This window comes from Ornithorhynchus anatinus, chromosome X1, assembly GCF_004115215.2.
Source record: "Ornithorhynchus anatinus isolate Pmale09 chromosome X1, mOrnAna1.pri.v4, whole genome shotgun sequence".
In the NCBI taxonomy this organism is placed as follows: Eukaryota; Metazoa; Chordata; class Mammalia; order Monotremata; family Ornithorhynchidae; genus Ornithorhynchus; species Ornithorhynchus anatinus.
The window spans coordinates 109791289-109812776 of record NC_041749.1 but is presented as its reverse complement, the minus strand read 5'-3'; the positions used below and the strand labels follow the sequence as shown (position 1 = coordinate 109812776).

Below are 21488 nucleotides of genomic sequence, written 5' to 3'. Positions count from 1 at the left end.
CTAAAATCCAGAATCAATTCAATGACACTTTACTAAACACTTTACTAAACATTGAGGCAGATACAAGATCCGCAGGTTGAACATATGGGGCTCACAATCTGAGTAGTATTTAATCCCCATTTTACAGATGAGGTAACTGAGGCCCAGAGAAATGAAGTGATTTGCCCAAGGTCACACAGTGGGTAAGTGGTAGAGCTGGGATTAGAACCCATGTCTTCTAACTCCCAGGTCCATGCTTTTTCTACTAGTCCTCACTGCTTTTCTTATTTTGGATGGCTTTCTTGCACATTAATGTTTTACTCGACATTGAATCTGAGATTGTATTCTAGGTTGTTTTCCAACAACTCACGTTCCCAGCAACTTCCCTTTTTTTGGTGAAGAGAATACTTTCAGAGAGGAGGAAGGGTAATTTTAGGGCCAACACCAATGGCCTGTTGCTCAATGGAAAGTCATCAGATGACCAGATATACTAAAGAGGACCTCAGGACACCCACTCGAAGCAGCATTACCCAACTCCTTTCTCGGCCACCACAGAAAACCACTGAGAGGAGAGCTTCCCTTTTAGAGCCAGAATTGTGCCAGCAAAATGCAGGACAGCTACACTGTGTTCCTTCTGGGTGAGTAGGACTCGTGGACCAGACTCTTTCTTGGATGGGGCGAGAGTGTTGGTCTTTGGCTCTGGGAACCAGGAGGAGGGGGGATAGAGCTGAGAGGCCCTGAGTTCTACTCCCAGCTTGCTGTGTGACCCTCGGTGAGTCACTTAACTTTTCCATGCCTCAGTCTCCTCTCTTGTAAAGTGGGGATTCGATAGCTGTTCTCACTCCTACTTAGACTGGGAGTCCCATGTGGGACAGGAACTGTTTTGGGCCTGATACCTTGGCTTCAATGACACTGTCCTTTCCTTGTTCTCCTTCTTCCTCTCTGGCTGCTCCTTCTCAGTCTTTTTCAGGAGCTCTTCCTCTGCCTCAAATTCCCTAAATGTGGGAATCCCTCAGTTCTGGGTCCCCTTCTATTCTCTATCTACACCCACTCCCTTGGAGAGCTCATTCACTTTCATGGCTTCAACTATTACAGGGCTGCAGATGATTCCCAAATCAACTCCCCAGCCCTCATCTCTCTCTGCAGTTTTGCATCTTCTCCTGCCTTCAAGACATCTCTACTTGGGTGTCCCTCCAGGACCTCAAATTTAACATGTCCAAAACATCACTGTAAACACCACTGCCATCTTTCCTGTCTCACAAACCTGTAACTTTGGCATCATCCCCAACTCGTCTCTCATTCAACCTACACATCCTGTTGATTCTACCTTCACATCTCTAGAATCTGTTCTTTTCTCCCAATCCAAATTGCTCCTATGCTGATCCAAGCACTTATCATTTCCCACCTTGACTACTGCATCAGCCTCCTTGCTGACCTCCCTACCTCCTGTCTCTACCCATTCCAATCCAAACTTCACTCTGCTGCCTGGATCACTTTTTTAAAAGAAACTTTCAGTCTCCCCACTCCTCATAACCTCCAATAGTGGCCCATCCCCCACAGTATTAAATAGGAATTCCTTACCATCAGCTATAAAAAAATCAATCAGCTCTCTCCCTTTTACTTTACATTGGCCATCTCCTATTACAACACACCCCATGCAATTCGCTCCTCTTACACCAACCTCCTGTCTTTATCTTGATCTCGTTTCTCTCACCGCCGACCCCTCGTCCAAGTTCTCCCTTGGGTCTGGTACCCCCATTCCCTTCACATCCGAAAGACCACCCCTCTCCACATCTTCAGAACTATCCTAAAATCACATCTCCTCCAAGAGACCTTTCAATCAAACAATCAATCAATCCTATTTATTGAATACTTACCATGTGCAGAATACTGTCCTATTTGGAAGGGCACAATGTAACAGAGTTGGTAGACATGTTCCCTGCTCCCAGTATGCTTACAATCTAGTGGAGAGATAGACAATAATATAAATAAATGTGGGGCTGAGGGTGTAAATAAAGGGTGTAAATTCAAGTTCAAGGGTGATGCAGAAGAAAGTGGGAGAAGAGGAATTGAGGATTTAGTCAGAGAAGGCCTCTTGGAAGAGAAGTGCTTTTAATAAGGCTTTGAAGATGTGGAGAGTGAGGGTCTGTCAGATCTGAAGGGGGAGGGAGTTCCAGGCCCAAGGCAGGACGTGGGCAAGAGGTTGGCGGTGAGATAGATGTGATTGATGTGCGTAGGTTGGCATTAGAGGAAAGATGTATGGGGGCTGGGTTGTAGTAAGAAATCAGAGAAGTGAGGTATGGGGGAACAAGGTGATTGAGGGTTTAAGGGGACAAGGGAAAGGAATTTCTGTTTGATGCAGAGGTGGATGGGCAACCACTGGAGGTTCTTGAGGAGTGGGAAAGCAGGGACTGAATGGTTTTGTAGAAAAATGATCTGGGCAACAGAGTGAAGTATGGATTGAAGTGGGGAGAGACAGAAGGGAAGAAGGTCAGCAAGGAGGCTGATGTAGAGGACAAGACAGGATAGGGTAAGTGCTTGGATCGACATGGTAGCAGTTTGGTGGAGAGGTTAAAAGAGAGAGACGAGTCAAGAATAAGACCAAATTTACAGGCTTGTGAGATAGGGAAGATGGTGGTGCTATCTACAGTGATGAGAAAGTCAGTGGAAGAATAGGGTTTAGGTGGCAAGATGAGGGATTGTGTTTTGGACATGTTAAGTTTGAGGTGTAGGTGGGACATCCAAGTAGAGATGTCCTGACGCAGGAGGAAATATGAGGCTGCAGAGAAAGAAAGAGATCATGGCTGGAGAGGGAGATTTGAGATCCGTCCACCTAGAGAGGGTAGTTGAAGCCATGGGATCTAATGGGTTCTCCAAGGGAGTGGGTGTAAATGGACAATAGAAGGGGACTCAGAACTGAGCCTTGAGGGACTCCCACAGTTAGGGGAAGGGAGGTAGAGGAGGAGTCCATGAAACAGACTGAGAATGAACAGCCAGAGGGATAGGAGGAGAACCAGGAGAGGACAGTGTCAGTGAAGCTGAAGATTGGGGACAGTGTCAGTGAAGCTGAAGATTGGGTAATGTTTCCAGGAGAAAGGGGTGGAAGACAGTGTTGAAGGCAGCTGAGAGGTCAAGGAGGATTAGAATGGAGTACAGGCCTTTGGATGTGGCAAAAAGGAGATTATAGATGGCTTTTGAGAGGACGGTTTTGGTGGAGTGAAGGGGGTGTAAACCAGATCGGAGGGGGTCAAGGAGAGAATTGAAGGAGAGAAACTTGAGAAAGCGGATGTAAATAACTTGCTCAAGGAGTTTGGAGAGGAATAGTAAGAGGGAGATGGGAGGAACCTGAGTCAAGGGAGGCTTTTTTTAACATAGGGAAGACATGATCATGTTTGAAAGCAGTGGTGAGAAAGCCACTGGAGAGTGAGTGGTTGAAGATGGGGATCAGGGAGGGAAGAAGGGAGGGGACAAGTGTTGGGAGGGAAGTAGGGAGGGGACAAGTGTTTTCATGTGACGGGTTGGAGTCGGAGCAGGTGGAGGGGTTAGATTTTGAGAGGAGGCAGGAGATCTCTTGAGATAATGCTGGGAAAGATGGGAAAGTTGAAGAAGGGGCAGGGGGTGGGAAGGACTGGAGAGAAGCAGGGGAGGCTTTAGGGAGGTCACGCTTGATGGTTTCAATTTTGCTGATGAAGTATGTAGCCAGGTCATTAGGGGCAAGAGATTGGGGAGGTGTGTGTGTGTGGGGGGGGTGGTTTGAGGAAGGAGTAAACTGTCTGAAACAACTTGCCAGGCAATGGACATGGGAGTCATTAAGGATGGAGAAATAATGTTGCTGGGCTTAAAGAAAGGCCTGACTAATCCCTCATTTCCTCTACTAACCTTTCCTTCTGTGCCAACTATGAAGTCTTCCCTGGCTAAGCCTGCCTCTCCTCTTCTCCCACTTCTTTCTGTGCCACTCTTACTTGCTCCTTCATTCATCCTCCCTCCTATCCCCAGAGCACATATGTATATATCTGTATATATCTGTAATTTATTTATTAACCTATTTTTATTTATTTATATTAATGTCTGTCTTCCCTTCTAGACCGTGAGCTTGTTGTGGGCAGGAATGCGCCTGTTTGTTGTTATGCTATACTCTCCCAAGTGCTTAGTACAGAGCTTTGCACACAGGAAGCACTTAATAAATACAATTGAATGAATGAATGAATGAACTATGCACTTGGCTGTGTATTCATTCAATAGTATTTATTGAGCGCTTACTATGTGCAGAGCACTGTACTAAGCGCTTGGGATGAACAAGTCGGCAACAGATAGAGACAGTCCCTGCCGTTTGACGGGCTTACAGTCTAATCGGGGGAGATGGACAGACAAGAACAATGGCAATAAATAGAGTCAAGGGGAAGAACATCTCGTAAAAACAATGGCAACTAAATAGAATCAAGGCGATGTACAATTCATTAACAAAATAAATAGGGTAATGGAAATATATACAGTTGAGCGGACGAGTACAGTGCTGTGGGGATGGGAAGGGAGAGGTGGAGGAGCAGAGGGAAAAGGGGAAAAAGAGGGTTTAGCTGCAGAGAGGTAAAGGGGGGGTGGCAGAGGGAGTAGAGGGAGAAGAGGAGCTCAGTCTGGGAAGGCCTCTTGGAGGAGGTGAGTTACTCCCTGAGCACTTTGAAATTCACCACAGTCCCACAACACATATATCAATATTCTTATAGAGAAGCAGCGTGGGTCAGTGGAAAGAGTATGGGCTGGGGAGTCAGAGATCACAGGTTCAAATCCCTGCTCCGCCGCTTGTAAACTGTGTGACTTTGGGCAAGTCACTTAACTTCTCTGTGCCTCAGTTACCTCATCTGTAAAATGGGCATTGACACTGTGAGCCCCACGTAGGACAACCTGATCACCTCGTATCCTCCCCAGTGCTCAGAACAGTGCTTTGCACTTAGTAAGGGCTTAACAAAATGCAATTATTGTTATTATTACTTCTCCAAATCTTTAATCTATTTTAATGTCTGTCTGTCCCTGCAGGCTGTAATTGTGGGCAGGAATTGTTTCTACCAGCTGCTTTGTATTGTATATTCCCAAGCATTTAGTAAGGTTCTGCACACAGTAAGCATTCAATAAATGCCATCAAATGACTGATAACAGTGCTTGGCACATAGTGAGCACTTAACAAATACCATTTTTTTTTTGGCGGTGTGGGGACTGGGGGGCGGGGAGGAGGGCCAGCAAGTGAATTGATACCCAGTTGTATTTGGCATTGGTTATTAGGAGGCTCCATTTTTGAGACCTGCCCCACCTTTCTAAAATAGTTTCATAAAAGCCAATGGTTTTTAAGTTGAAGGTAAGTAGGTGGAGAACAATGAAAAACAATGAGGTAGGAAAGTTTCAACGAGAACTTTTATTATTTTGGTGATTTGATGATTTGGGGGACACACCCTGATTGTTGGCTGCATCACTGATCTAGAGGGTGGAAGGAAATCTATGATCTAGGCCTGGTATTGATGCTAGCCCTTCTTCAGCAAGTCACCTAGCTGCTGGGAACCCTAGTTTTCCCCCTGGACCAACAGGGTCCAGCCTCTTGTAGATCTCAGGAGAATGTATGACACGGGAGTCCTAGAGGAGGAACTCCCAGGTTCACAAGTATTTCATTCCTATCGATCCCCTGATGGGCAGGGGAAAGCTGAGGAAAGCTCCAGATTTCCTTAAACAACTTCCCGCTTCAAGGCCTGAGAAGAACCAGGAGTTCCTAGTTAAACTAATCTCATCTTTGCCACTTGTCTGCTGTGGAAACTTGGGCAAGTAATTTAACTCTCCTGTGCCTCAGTTACCTCATCTATAAAATGGAAATTACAACTGTGAGCCCAATGTGGGACATGGACTGTAACCAGCCTGATTATCTTGTATCTGCTCAGAGCTTAGTACAGCACCTGGGACATAGTAAGCACTTAACAGATGCCATTAAAAAAAAATCCCACAACAAAACTACAACAACAACAAAAAGCTAGGTTTGGGCTGTTACACCCTGTAGCCACCATTCTTTCTTTCCCTCAGAATAGCTGTTTGACATAATGGAAAGAGCCTAGTCCTGGAAGTCAGGAGATCTCACTTCTAATCCCAACGTCACCTTGGGCAAGTTGCTTGACCTCTCTATTCTTCAGATTCCTCATCTGTCAAATGGGCTAAGATACCTGCTCTCCCTCTAAGATTATGAAACCTACGGCCGGCTGGGTCAAATCGCTCTCGTAATCTTAGAACTGTCCCAGTGCTCAGAATAATAATAACAGTAAGATCTAATATAAACAGACTGGACAAAGTCCTATCCCACATGAGGCTCACACTCAGGGGGAGGGAAAACAAGTATTTTATGTCCATTTTACAGGTGAGGAAAATGAGGTCCAGAAAAGTAAAGTGACTTCGCCCAAGTCACACAGTCGGTAAATGATAGAGCTGGAATTAGTACTCAGGCCCTCTGCCTCCCAGGTCCAGGCTCTTTCTACTAGGCCACACTATTTCTCTAGTTCTTGGCATCCTTTGTGATGCTGCTGCTGCTGCTGATGGAGTCTCCTGACAAGATCTTGAAACTTAGACTGTGAGCCTGTGTCTGACCTGGAGCAACGTGGCTTAGTGGATAGAGCTTGGGCCTGGGAGAAAGGAGGACCTGGGTTCTAATCCCGGCTCCTCCACATGTCTGCTGTGTGATCTTGGGCCAGTCATTTCATTTCTCTAAGCCTCAATTCCCTCATCTTTAAAATGGGGATCAAGATTGTGAGCCCCATGTGGGACAGGGACTGTGTTCAACCTGATTACCTTGTATCTACCCCAGTGTTTAGAACAGTGCTTGGCACATAGTAAGCACTTAACAAGTACCATTATTATTATTATGATGATCTTGCATCTATCCCAGTGCTTAGTACAGTGCTTAACACATAGTAAGCACTTAACAAATTCCACAATTATTATTATTATTTTCATTATTCAGGACCAAGAACGTGCACAGAAGAATTGGTTCTAGTGCTGGTGCTCAGGCTCTCTTGTGTCTGTCAAGTCGTGTTCTGCTGGGGCATGGAGAGTAGTGAGCATTTAGGAGGGCAGAGTGCAAGGGTGTGGAGGTGTTTAAAAAAAACCCCTAATTATTTTTAAATACTTCCCAGAATGCCAAGTACCACTTTCTAATGTCGCTGCATCCAGACCCCTTCCACCATCCTGCATCTCTCAGGGACACCCACGCCTTTGTTTGGCAGCAGGGAAACCAGTGCGGAGCAGAAGAACTGGGAGTAAAATCCCCAGAAATGGCAAAGACAAAGGCCTGCAGGATCCAGGAGTTCTGGGAGAAGTGACCAAAAGCTGTTTTTTTCAGTGGGCCAGGAAGGGGACTCCAGAAGGGCAGGGGCAGAGAGAACTGGCCTGAAGAGAAGGAAAAGGAGGGGGAAAAGGGGCAAAGGGGGAGAGGGACAAGAGGTAAGAAGAGGAGAGAGGCATGAGGGGTGAGGGACTAGGGATAGCTGAATGAAGAGCAATAATCCTCTGTTCCCTTTGCTTCTGACATTTGTAGGGAGGCTCCAGCCATCCTCCTCTGTCTTTCTCCCTTCCTTTCACTCAGGCCCCTCCTCCCCTACCCGGGAGGGAAATACCATCACAATAAACAAACACCTCCCTCCCTGTTTGGCTGCCTCTCATTGGCTGAGCTGCTCAGGCATCTTGGTTGACCTTATTTTGCCCTTGAGATTCTTCAGGATATATTCATGTCCTAAAGCGAAAGGTGGGATAGACCCCCTAAATTCCAGGACCGTCTGGTCGAAACAGGGACATCCAGGCATCTTACCTTACTCACCACCCCCTCGCACCCCACCCTCCGCTTCCCTGGTCCCTCTGGAAATGGCACAACAAAGAAAACTCTTGCTGATGCTGGTTCTGACCCAGGGCAACCATCTTGCATAGAACGCTGCCATGGAGGTGTCTGGGAAAAAGGATGGTGCAGTAAAAGGCCCTCCCGCCCACCTATGAACTTTGCCCAAGTTCTGCTTATGGTGTGTCCATCCTCAATAGCTTCCCTTATAATCATGAGGGACCGCACCCATTGCCCCCTCATGACTTGTCTGCTCTCAGGCTCACTCTGAACCACCGGGAAGCCAGGTGCTTCAATCAATCAATGCTACTTATTGAGCACTTACTCTGTGCACAACACTATATTAAGCACTTGGGAGAGTACAATACAACAAAGTTGGCCTCAGCAAGCCTCTGTCTCATTTCATATCTGTTGGCTCATTTTGTCTTTCCCAAAGAGTATAAGCTTCTAAAGGACTCAGATGCCAGTTTCTCCAAATGGAGAAAAATCCCAGAGTCCCCCAACAAGACCATGCCAAGTATGGAAGCAGCATGGCCTAGTGGAAAGACCCCGGACCTGGGAGTCAGAGAGCCTGGGTTGTAATTCCAGCTCTACCACTTGTCTGCTTTGTGACCCTGGGCAGATCACTTCACTTCTCTGTGCCTCGGTTCCCTCATCTGTAAAATGGGGATAAAGAATGTAAGCCCATATGGGACATGGACTGTGTCCACCCTGATTAGCTTTTTTCTACCCCAGTGCTCAGGACAGAGCCTGACACATAGTAGGCACTTAACAAATACCATTAAAAAATCTATTTGTTGAAGATTTCCCCTTTTTTTTCGTTCCAGGTGTCGGCTGCCTCATTTCCAGCTTAAGAGCTCAAATCCAGGGTAAGTGGACTCCCCAGAACACAGAGTCAGGTAGGGGAATTGGGAAGGAAGGAAGAAGTTGTTAGTTCATGAATGGGGAAATGCTTCCTCTGCCAATAAGACAGAGCTCTGCCTCAAGAGTCTGGAAAGAAGGCTCCCTCCTGGGCCACCGGAGACCCTTACACAAGCCTCCACCACTTCCAGCAGCAACAGGACTGAAGCAGAATGGGGACCCACCTCTCCCTCTCCAGAAGCCCCCTCTCATTGGTTGAGAATGAAAGGGCAAGAAAGAAATGTGGAAAAACTGTGAAGCAGCATGGCTTAGTGTCAAGCAGTATGGCTTTGTGGATAGAGCATGGGCCTGGGAGTCAGAAGGACCTGGGTACTAATCCTGGCTCTGCCACGTGTCTGCTGTGTGACCTTGGGCAAGACACTTCACTTCTCTGTACCTCAGTTACTTCATCTGTAAGGCAGGGATAAGAATGTGAGCCCCATGTGGGACAGGGACTGTGCCCAACCTGATTAAATTGTATCTATCCCAGTGCTTAGGGCAGTGCTTGGCTCATAGTAAGCACTTAAAATGTACCATAATTTATTTTTTAATTTTTATTTTATTATTCAGACCAGGAAGAGAAATCTAATGAGGGATTTAGTCACGGTCTTCCAACCACATAGGGTCTTCCTTTTCACCAATTCTTTGTTTTTGTGGCTTCCCAGCCCCCTGGATTATTTGGTCCAGAAGGCCTGTGCCAGTTCGGGGAAGGGGCTGGAAGGCATAGAGGGCTAAGCCATTTCCTGGAGCAGCAGGGGGTGGGAGAGAACTAGGGAGAGCAAGAAGAATGGTGCGGGCTGATCTGAGCTCCAGAGATTGGACCCCAATTCCGAGATGGCAATGCTTTTTTCTGGGAGAAGCTTCAGGCTAACTGGGCCGCTAGGAGGTAAGGGGACTGAGGCCTGTTCTACCCTAGAAAGTCTCTTAAGGCTCCTTCCAGGTCCATTACACTGTGACGGCAACTCTGACTCATTCCAGACAGGAACCCAGGAAATTGAAATTTGCTCAAATTGTGAAAATAAAAGTGCAAAAGGGGAACTGGACAATAGGGGGGTGGGCGGGGGGAAGAGGAAGCTAGAGTCTAGCAACTGGTGGAAAACAAACTGTGCTGCCATTTCCAGATGAGGGAGGGACCTTCTATAAGACGCCTGGGTGGGGTGGGGAGAACCAGCAGACTGGTGGCTCCAAGACCTAGAAAGTCTTTCCTAATAATATTTGTTAAGCACTTACCATGTGCCAGGCACTGTAATAAGTGCTGGGGTGGACACATGCAAATTGGGTTGGACACAGTCCCTGTCCCACATGGGGCTCACGGTCTTAATTCCCATTTTACAGATGAGGTAACTGAGGAACAGAGAAGTGGAGTGACATACCCAAGGTCAAACAGCAGACAAGTGGCAGAGCTGGGATTAGAACCCAGGTCCTTCTAACTCCCAGGCCCATAATCTATCCACTAGACCATGCTGGAGGATGCGAACTGAGTGTAGCAGAAGAATAACAATAGCAATAATAATCATCTCGATGTTTGTTAAGTGCTCACTGAGTGCCAAGCCCTGGGGTAGATACAAGACAATCAGGTCAGACACACTCCTTGTCCTACACAAGGCTCCCAGCCTAAGGGGCTGACTGGTGGAGAGCTAAGAAGTAGATGGATAGAAAGAATCAGTGTGGAGACTTCCAAACAAGGTAAGAATGTCTTACTGCTCCAGGGCCAGTGAATGACCATGAAAGGTACAAACCAAATCATTTATTTATTACCCTATTTATTTTGTTAATGAGGTGTATATCTCCTTGATTCTATTTATCTTGATGATGTTGTTTTTGTTTTGTTCTCTTTTGCTTTGCTGTCTCCCCCGTTTAGACTGTGAGCCCGTCATTGGGCAGGGATTGTCTCTGTTGCCGAATTGTCCATTCCAAGCGCTTAGTACAGTGCTCTGCACATAGTAAGTTCTCAATAAATACTATTGAATGAATGAATGAATGAATATAATGAAGTTCTAGACAATGAGGAGCTAGATAATGATCACAGGAAGTTAAGTTCTTGATCTTACGGGTTTTCAAAGTCCAGTAAGCTCTTGGTGGGCAGGAAACACATCCTTTCTCTGTGTTATCAATTGATCAATCAGTTAATCAATGGTATGTATCGAGCATTTACTATGTGCAGAGCACGGTACCATCAATCAATCAATCGTATTTATTGAGTGCTTACTGTGTGCAGAGCTCTGTACCTTTTGGGAGAGTACAGTATAACAATATAATGGCGTGGGTTCGTATCCCACCACTGCCATACCCCAAATTATAGAGAAGCAGCATGGCTCAGTGGAAAGAGCACGGGTTTTGGAGTCAGAGGTCATGAGTTCGAATACCAGATCTGCCACTTGTCAGCTGTGTGACTGTGGGCAAGTCACTTCACTTCCCTGGGCCTCAGTTACCCCATCTGTAAAATGGGGATGAAGACTGTGAGCCCCATAAGGGACAGCCTGATCACCTTGTATCCCCCCAGCGCTTAGAACAGTGCTCTGCACATAGTAAGCGCTTAACAAATACCAGCATTAATATAACAGAGTTGGTAGGCACATTCCCTGCCCAGAACGAGCTTACAGTCTAGAAGACTAAGCACTTGGGAATGTACAGCACAACAGAATTAGCTGACACATTCCCTGCCCGTAACGAGCTTACAGTCTAGAGGGGAAAATAGACATTAACATAAATAAATAATTTACAATATACAACTTAAATATATGTACCTAAGTGCTGCAGGGTTGGGGGTGGGGCAAATATCAATTGCCCAAAGATCACAGATCCAAGCATTTCACACATGGTACCCAGTGTCTCTGTGATTCCACCTGTCCTCAGAATTTCCACTGTCGTTACAGTGTGGGGAGTCACTCCTGCACCTGCAGAGATGGCTTTGCCTTCAGGAATTTCCAGTGTGAAGGTTCTGTGGAAATTAATTCTTATTTGTAAACTTGCACTTGTTCTGGCTTAGCCTCATTTGTGAATTTGGGGGATTATGACCTAGCCGAGGTCTAGCCTTTAAAACCACCTAACTAGACAGGCCTCTCTGTCTCCTCTTCTGTCTTCCAGATGATGATAAGTGTCTGGACACCACAGCTTGTCCTGTGTATGCTATTTGCAACAACGCTCTTGGAAAATATTTTTGCACTTGCAAAAAGGGATTTTCTTCGAGCACTGGAGAACAGCAGTTTGTGGGCCAAGGAGTAGAATGTGAAGGTGAGTGGAGAGCTGGTTCCAAACAAGGGGACTGAGACTTACGTTTGAAGAACAGCCTTCAAAAGCCCTGCAGTAACAATAATCAATGGTAATCCTGATAGCATTAATGCTTATCGTGTGCTTAACTCTGGGATGGATACAAGATTATGAGATCAGATACACCCCTCCTATCTCTGCATGGGTGATTCTCAAATCTACATCACTTAAAACCTCTCTCCTCTGCAACCTCACCTCTCCTCCTGCCTCTAAGATATCTCTACATGCATGTCCTCTGGTAATCAAACTCCACGTCCTAAAGGGCCCAAAATCTTCCCTCCCAAATCCTCTCCTCCAAATAACTTTCCCATCAGACTTGATAACACCCCCCACCCCCATCTCAAGCCCCTGTCCTTGATTCCTTGACTCTTCTCTTTCACCGAGTTGTACTTTCCAAGCACTTAGTACAGTGCTCTGCACAGAGCAAGCACTTTATAAATATGACTGAATGAACTCTCGGATTCAGCCTGACACCAAATCCTGTCAATCAATTAATCAGTCAATTAAATAATAGCATTTACTGAGCACTTAGTGTGTCCCAAGCACTGTACTGATGTTTAGAAGAGTAAAACAGAGTAATTAGGCATGATGCCTGCCCTCAAGGAACATACAGTCCAGCAGAGGAGAGAGACGTTAATAGAATCTGCCCTTCCTCTCCACCCAAACTGCCACCACATTTGACTTCTGCACTTATCATAGCCCCACTTGACTTCTGCATTAGCCTCCTCTCAGAACTTCCTGCCTCCTTTTCCAATTTTTTATTTTTATCATGGTATTTCTTAAACACTTACTGTATGTCAAACATTGTTCTAAGGGCTGGGATAGATACCAATTAATCAGGTTGAACTGGGTCCCTCTCCCACATGGGGCTCACATCACAATCTAAATAGGAGGTAGAACAGATATCGAATCTCCATTTTACAGATGAGTAAACTGAGGCACAGAGAAGTTAAGTGATTTGCCCAGAATCACACAGCAGGCAATTGACAGAGCTGATATTAGAACCCAGGTCCTCTTGCACCCAGGTCTGTGCTTTTTTCACCGGGCCACATTGCCTCCACCTTCTCTTCTCCAGTTGACATTTCACGTCGCCGCCTGGATGCTTTTCCTAAACCATCTAGTTGGTAGAGCTTTGGCCTGGAAATCAGAAGGAACTGGCTTCTAATCTTGGCTCTGTCACTTGTCTGCTGTGTGAGTTTGGGCAAGTCACATAACTTCTCTGGGCCTCAGCTACTCATCCATAAAATGAAGATTAAAATTGTGTGCTCCAAGAGGGACATGGACTGTGTCCAATCTGATTAGCTTGTATCTACTCCAGTGCCTAATACAGTATCTGGCACACCCTAAGCACTGAACAAATAACATTAAAAAATCTCCCCAATCCTCAAAAACCTCCAGTGCACTCTTCCAAGAACTTAGTAAGGTTTATTGCAAGGACTAACTGCTTGTGCTCTTCATGGACTAAGCTCTTAATATATACTATTGATTTATCGATTGTTTGATTTCCCTGTGGTGATGAGCAGAGTGGAAGAAGTTTTAGGTCCACAAAGGGAGGCAGTAACAGGGGAGAAAGTATCATGCTTACATAGTGAACCCAGGCTCGGGGGAACAGTTTTTGGGTTAGGAAGAGGTCAAGAATGAAGGGAATTTTGTCCTCGATAGCTCTTGATGGGGATAGGTGGTGGAGGACTGGGGAATGGGTGGCCTGATGAATGGAGACTGAGGATTTGGGATGGAGGTAAAAAAAGAGAACTGGGCCCCTCCTGAAATGGAGGGCTGTGAGGGGGAGGCCAAGGCGGCTGTCCAAGCCCAGTTGGATTTGCATTTTTAATGACCTCCCCAGGTTGAGGGGCTCAGTCCTGAGGAGTCATGCGGAGCTTTACCTACAGATTTTAGTGCTAATTCCATCTACGCCAATACTTTTGAAAACATGATTACCTGGACAATTTTAGGTGATTAGGAGAGTTACTGTGAATAGGTATCAGCAAACTTACTAGGAATTAACGACACACTTTTACCAACCTGTTTATAGATTTTGTCAGGAGTCTCATAAGCTTGGTCTGTCCTATGACTTCCAACTGTTCCAATCCTGTGGGCAGTTAGTAACAAGTGCACCAGTAAAAAGTAGGTTTGGCCTCCAGGAACTCTTGGTGTGAAGGAGAAACTCAAGCCCAGATCGCCACTGACAAAGTGAAGTGGAGAACCATTTTTTTCTGGGTGTCTCAAGGACAAACCTCAGCTTTCCCCTGCACTGTCTGATGTCCCCTGAAATGCCTAGGTCAGAAGGGGTCCATCAGGAGACCCAACTGACTGCAGTGTGCGACCCACCTCAGATTTTTACCAACTATTTTTACCCAAATGACTACCGCACTTGACCTATGCGATAGTAGGATCTAGTAACAATTGGCATGTGCCCTGACTGAAAATAACCCACAGTTCTTGAGAGTAGTTCAGTTGGATTAATGCCAGTATTCTCACTGACATGATTAAATTGACTAACGGCTACCACTAGACATGGAACAGTTGCCTTTTGTGCTAAATAGTGTATTACAATGTTTTTGGACTTTAGTTGCTGTGGTGCAGGTACCTCAGCCCTTAGAACAGTGCTTAACACATAGTAAGTGCTTAACAAATATGATAATAATAATAATACTATATTGTTGACAACACTACTGACCTCTCCGGCCCAGGCTTAGAATCCAAGTCAAGCCCTTCCGATATTTAAAAGAACTTCTCTACTTGCTTTGCAGATATCAATGAGTGTCTCCAGAATTCCTCAGAATTCTGTCTTCAGAATTCCAACTGTAAAAATGTCATGGGAAGTTACACCTGCACCTGCAGGGGTGGCTTTGTTTCCAAGAACTGCCAGTGTGAAGGTTCTGTGAAAATTCATTCTTATTTGTAAACTTGCCATTTTTATGGTTAACCTCATTTGTGAACTTGCAGGATTGTGAACTAGCCAAGGTCTAACCTATAAAGCCACCTAACTAGACTGGCCTCTCTGTCTCCATTTCTATCCTCCAGATGTTGATGAGTGTCTGGACACCACAGCTTGTCCCGCAAATGCAACTTGCAGCAACACTCATGGAAAATATTTTTGCACTTGCAATAAGGGATTTGCATCGAGCAGTAGAAAACAGAGGTTTGTGGGTCAAGGAGTGGAATGTAAAGGTGAGTGGAGAGCTGGTTCCAAACAAGGGGACTGAGACTTATGTTTGATGGAACAGCTTTCAAAAGGCCTGCATGAATAATAATCAGTTGTCACAATGATAATATTAATACTTATTATGTGCTGAACCAAGATACAAGATTCTATTAAGATTCTATAGCCCCCTTTTCCTCTGCTCTCCCCCACCCTCTGCTCCTCCCCTCAGCACTGTGCTCATTTGTATATATTATTTATTACCCTATTTATTTTGTTAATGAGGTGTACATCCCCTTGATTCTATTTATGTTGATAATGTTGTCTTTGTTTTGTTGTGTTTTGCTCTGCTGTCTGTCTCCCCCATTTAGACTGTGAGTCCGTCAGTGGGCAGGGATTGTCTGTGTCTGTTGCTGAATTGTACATTCCAAGCGCCTAGTACAGTGTTCTGCACATAGTAAGCACTCAATAGATATTACTGAATGAAAGATTATGAGATCAGACACAACTCTACCACCTCTGCATTGATGATTCTCAATTCTGAAGTCTTGATCTCTCAACTCTGCAACCTTGCATTTCCTCCTGCCTTGGCATCCAGGAACTCCTAGTGTGAAGGAGAAACTGAAGCCCAGATATCCACTGACAAAGCAAAGTGGGGAACCTATTTTTAGGGTGTCTCAAGCAAAAACTCCAACTTTTCCCTGGACCACCTGGTGTCCCCTGAAATGCCTAAGTCAGGGGGTGGAGGGACAACAGGAAACCTAAATGACTGCAGTATATGGCCCGCCTGATTTTTACCAACCACTTTTATCTAAGTGGCTAGCTCACAGGGTCTATGGGCCCAGCAGTTTCAAGTCAGAATTGGTATGTGCCCTGACTGAGAGAAACCCCACAGTTCTTGAGAGTAGTTCCATTAGATTAATGCCAGTATCCTTGTTGACATGATAAAAATTGATCAATGCCTACCATTAGGCTTGGAACAGACTTCTTTTGTATAAAGGAATGTGATTAAAGTGTTTTCTTACTTTAGTTACCACTGTGTATGTATCCCAGAATTTACAACAGTGTTTGACACGTTGTAAGCACTTAACAAAGATGATGATGATAATAATGATAACAATAATAATAACAATGATAATTATGTATTACCACAACACCACTGACCTCTCAGCCCAGGCCTAGAATCTGAGTCAAGCCCTTCTGGCATTTAACAGGAACTTCTCCCCTTGCTTTCCAGATATTGATGAGTGTCTCCATAGTTCGGCCTGTCCTCAGAATTCTCACTGTCACAAAACTTTGGGGAGTTACTCCTGCACCTGCAAGGATGGCTTTGCTTTCAGGAATTCACAGTGTGAATGTTCTCTGGACATTCATTATTATTTGTACACTTGCAATTTTTATGGCTAATCTCATTTATGAACTCATGGGACTGTGAACTAGCCAAAGTCTAGCCTATAAAGCCCCCTAATTAGACTGGCTTCTCTGCCTCTTCTTCTGTCCTCCAGATGTTGATGAGTGTCTGGATACCACATCTTGTCCCGCAAATGCAGCTTGCAGCAATACTCATGGAAGGTATTTTTGCACTTGCAATAAGGGATTTGCATCGAGCAGTGGAGAAAAGAGGTTTGTAGGTCAAGGAGTGGAATGTAAAGGTGAGTGGAGAGCTAATTCTAGTCTAAAGCACCACCCCCAACTTTCCCTTTTACCATCTGGTGTCCCCTGAAATGCCCAAGTCGAGGGGAGGGGGGAAGGGGCTATCAGGAAACCTAACTACACAGTAATGATAATAATAATAATAATGATAATGTTGGTATTTGTTAAGCATTTACTATGTGCAGGGCACTGTTCTAAGTGCTGGGGTAGATACAGGGTAATCAGGTTGTCCCACGTGAGGCTCACAGTTAATCCCCATTTTACAGATGAGGTAACTGAGGCACAGAGAAGTTAAGTGACTTGCTCACAGTCACACAGCTGACAAGTGGCAGAGCCAGATTCGAACCCATGACCTCTGACTCCCAAGCCCTGGCTCTTTCCACTGAGCCACGCTCCTTCTCTATTGTGGTTGTGGCCTGCCTCGGGTTTTTGACAACTTTTTACCCAAGTGGCTAGCACACATGACCTACAGGGCCAGTAGGACCAAGTCAGAATGGATATGTGCTCTGACTGAAAGAAACCTCACAGTTCTTGAGAGTAGTTCAGTGAGATTAATGCTAGTATTCTTGTTGATATATGATCAAAATTGATCAATGGCTACCACTAGGCTTGGAACAGTCCTCTTTTGCATTAATGAATGTGATTAAAATGTTTTCTTACTTTAGTTATCACTGTACATGTATCCCAGAATTTAGAACAGTGTTTGACACATAGTTAGCACTTAACAAATATGATGATGATAATATTAATAGTAATAATAACAACGTATTATCACAACACCACTGACCTCTTTAGCCGAGGTCTAGATCCCGAGTCAAGCCCTTCCGGCATTTGACAGGAACTTCTCCCCTTGCTTTCCAAATATTGATGAGTGTCTCCATAGTTCGGCCTGTCCTCAGAATTCTGACTGTCACAACACTTTGGGGAGTTACTCCTGCACCTGCAAGGATGGCTTTGCTTTGAGGAATTCACAGTGCGAAGGTTCTGTGGACATTCATTCTTGTTTATAAATTTGCAATTTTTATGACTAACCTCATTTATGAACTTGTTGGACTGTGAACTAGCCAAAGTCTAGCCTATAAAGCCGCCTAACTAGACTGGATTCTATGTCTCCTCTTCTGTTCTCCAGATGTTGATGAGTGTCTGCACACCACAGCTTGTCCTGCAAATGCAACTTGCAGGAACACCCGTGGAAAATATTTTTGCACTTGTAATGAAGGATTTGCATCAAGCAGTGGAGAACAGCAGTTTGTGGGTCAAGGAGTTGAATGTAAAGGTGAGTGGAGAGCTAGATCCAAACAAGGGGACTGAGACTTATATTTGGTGGAACAGCTTTCAAAAGGCCTGCAAGAAAAATAATCGATGGTCATAATGATAATATTAATGCTTATTACGTGTTAAACCATGGGGTAGATACAAGATTAAGAGATTGGACTCACCTCTACCACCTCTGCATGGATGATTCTCACATCTACCTCACTAAAGTCCTGACCTTTCTCCTCTGCAACTTTGTATTCCCTCCTGCCTTGGCCTCCAGTAGCTCCCATTGTGGAGGAGAAACTCAAGCCCAGATCTCCACTGACAAAGCGAAGTGGAGAATCAGTGCTATTTTCTGGATGCCTCCAGTACAAACTCCAACTTTTCCCTGGACCATCTGGTGTCTCCTGAAATGCCTAAGTCGGGGAAGGGGTGGGGGTGGGAGGGTCATTAGGAGACCTAAGTGAATGCAGTGTGCGACCTGCCTCAGTTTTACCAATGATTTTTACCCAAGTGGCTAGCACACGTGACCTACAGGGCCAACAGGATCTAGTCAGAATTGATGTGTGCCCTGTATGAAAAAGGTTCATAGTTCTTGAGAGTAGTTCACTTGGATCAATGTCAGTATTCTCACTGACATAATCAAAACTGATCAATGGCTAGCGCTAGGTTTATAACAGTCCCCTTTATACTAATAAATATGATCAAACTGTTTTATAGTTTTATTACTGCTTTGCAGGTAACCTGCATCTATCCCAGTGCCGAGAACAGTGCTTGACACGAAAAATATAATAATAATCATAATATATTACTCACAATACCCCTGGCCTCTTCAACCAGGGCCTAGAATCCAAGTCAGGTCCATACAGAATTTAACGGGAACTTCTGCCCTTGTTTTCCAGATATTGATGAGTGTCTCCAAAGTTCTGCCTGTCTTCAGAATTCTAACTGTCACAACACAGTGGGGAGTTATTCCTGCACCTGCAAGGATGGCTTTGTCTTTAGGAATTCACAATGTGAAGGTTCTGTGGACATTCATTCTTAGTTGTAAACTTGTAATTTTTCTGGCTAACCTCATCTCTGAACTTGTGGGACTGTGAACTAGCCAATGTCTATTCATTCATTCATTCATTCATTCATTCATTCATTCATTCATTCATTCAATTAATCGTATTTATTGAGCTTATTGTGTGCTGAGCACTGTACTAAGTGCTTGGGAAAGTACAACACAGCAATAAAGAGTGACAATCCCTGCTCACAACAAGCTCACAGTCTGCGGGGGGAGACAGTCATCAATACACATAAACAGACATCAATATAAATTAATAAAATTACAGATAAGTGCTGTGGGGCAGGGATGGGAGGGAAGAGTAAGTCAGGGCAAGACAAAAGGGAGTGGCAGATGAGGAAAAGTGGGGCTTAGTCTAGGAAGGCCTCTAGGAGATGTGTCTTCGGTAAGCCTTTGAAGGGGAGGAGAGTAATTTTCTGGTGGATTTGAGGAGGGAGGGCGTTCCAGGCCAGAGGTAGGACATGGGCCAGGGGTCAGCGGTGAGACAGGTGAGATCGAGGCACAGTGAGAAGGTTAGCAACAGAGGACTTAAGTGTGTGGGCTGGGTTGTAGAAGGAGAGAAGTGAGGTGAGGTAGGAGGGGTCAAGGTGATGGACTGTTTTCAAGTCAGTGGTGAGGAGTTTTCGTTTGGAAGGGAGGTGGATAAGCAACCACTGAAGTTTTTTGAGGAAGGGGGGTGACATGCTGAACGTTTCTGTAAAAGATGATCTGGGCAGCAGAGTGAAGTATGGAGTGGAGTGATGAAGTATGGAGTGGAGGTTGGGAGGTCAGCAAGGAGGCTGATGCAGTAATGTAGGTGCGATAGGATGAGAGATTATATTAACGAAGTAGCAGTTTGGATGGAGAGGAAAGTGCTGATGTTGTGGAGGTGAGATTGACAGGATTTGGGGACGGATTGAATATGTGGATTGAATGATAATAATAATAATGTTGGTATTTGTTAAGCGCTTACTATGTGCCGAGCACTGTTCTAAGTGCTGGGGTAGACACAGGGGAATCAGGTTGTCCCACGTGGGGCTCACAGTCTTCATCCCCATTTTACGGATGAGGTAACTGAGGCACCGAGAGGTTAAGTGACTTGCCCAAAGTCACACAGCTGACAAATGGCCGAGGCGGCATTTGAACCCATGACCTCTGACTCCAAAGCCCGTGCTCTTTCCACTGAGCCACGCTGCTTCTCTAAGAGAGTGGAGTCAAGGATAACGCCAAGGTTAAGGTCTAGCCTATAAAGCCACCTAACTAGACTGGCCTCTCTGTCTCCATTTCTATCCTCCAGATGTTGATGAGTGTCTGGACACCACAGCTTGTCCCGCAAATGCAACTTGCAGCAACACTCATGGAAAATATTTTTGCACTTGCAATAAGGGATTTGCATCGAGCAGCAGAGAACAGCGGTTTGTGGGTCAAGGAGTGGAATGTAAAGGTGAGTGGAGAGCTGGTTCCAAACAAGGGGACTGAGACTTATGTTTGATGGAACAGCTTTCAAAAGGCCTGCATGAATAATAATCAGTTGTCACAATGATAATATTAATACTTATTATGTGCTGAACCAAGATACAAGATTCTATTAAGATTCTATAGCCCCCTTTTCCTCTGCTCTCCCCCACCCTCTGCTTCTCCCCCATCCCTCTTCTCCTCCCCTCAGCACTGTGCTCATTTGTATATATTATTTATTACCCTATTTATTTTGTTAATGAGGTGTACATCCCCTTGATTCTATTTATGTTGATAATGTTGTCTTTGTTTTGTTGTGTTTTGCTCTGCTGTCTGTCTCCCCCATTTAGACTGTGAGTCCGTCAGTGGGCAGGGATTGTCTGTGTCTGTTGCTGAATTGTACATTCCAAGCGCCTAGTACAGTGTTCTGCACATAGTAAGCACTCAATAGATATTACTGAATGAAAGATTATGAGATCAGACACGACTCTACCACCTCTGCATTGATGATTCTCAATTCTGAAGTCTTGATCTCTCAACTCTGCAACCTTGCATTTCCTCCTGCCTTGGCATCCAGGAACTCCTAGTGTGAAGGAGAAACTGAAGCCCAGATATCCACTGACAAAGCAAAGTGGGGAACCTATTTTTAGGGTGTCTCAAGCAAAAACTCCAACTTTTCCCTGGACCACCTGGTGTCCCCTGAAATGCCTAAGTCAGGGGGTGGAGGGACAACAGGAAACCTAAATGACTGCAGTATATGGCCCGCCTGATTTTTACCAACCACTTTTATCTAAGTGGCTAGCTCACAGGGTCTATGGGCCCAGCAGTTTCAAGTCAGAATTGGTATGTGCCCTGACTGAGAGAAACCCCACAGTTCTTGAGAGTAGTTCCATTAGATTAATGCCAGTATCCTTGTTGACATGATAAAAATT

At 45.1% G+C, this 21488-nt stretch overlaps 1 protein-coding gene across 12 annotated transcripts in view; it reads left to right on the top strand.

Annotated features, from left to right (window-relative positions):
* The first annotated feature begins 515 nt into the window (after positions 1–515).
* ADGRE1 (adhesion G protein-coupled receptor E1) overlaps positions 516–21488 on the top strand; it is a 42696-nt gene continuing 21723 nt past the window's right edge. For 4 of the 12 annotated variants that reach the window (XM_039910311.1, XM_039910305.1, XM_039910306.1 and 1 more), the window contains exons 1-10: positions 516–617; positions 8659–8700; positions 11819–11965; positions 14752–14877; positions 15026–15172; positions 16649–16795; positions 17658–17777; positions 17926–18072; positions 18956–19075; positions 20399–20545. In XM_039910311.1, coding sequence (XP_039766245.1) covers positions 587–617; positions 8659–8700; positions 11819–11965; positions 14752–14877; positions 15026–15172; positions 16649–16795; positions 17658–17777; positions 17926–18072; positions 18956–19075; positions 20399–20545 — 1174 coding nt within the window. In that variant the 5' untranslated portion in view covers positions 516–586. The remainder of the gene's footprint in view (positions 618–8658; positions 8701–11818; positions 11966–14751; positions 14878–15025; positions 15173–16648; positions 16796–17657; positions 17778–17925; positions 18073–18955; positions 19076–20398; positions 20546–21488) is intronic. The other 8 variants (XM_039910312.1, XM_039910303.1, XM_029051894.1 and 5 more) reach the window with 7 other exon arrangements.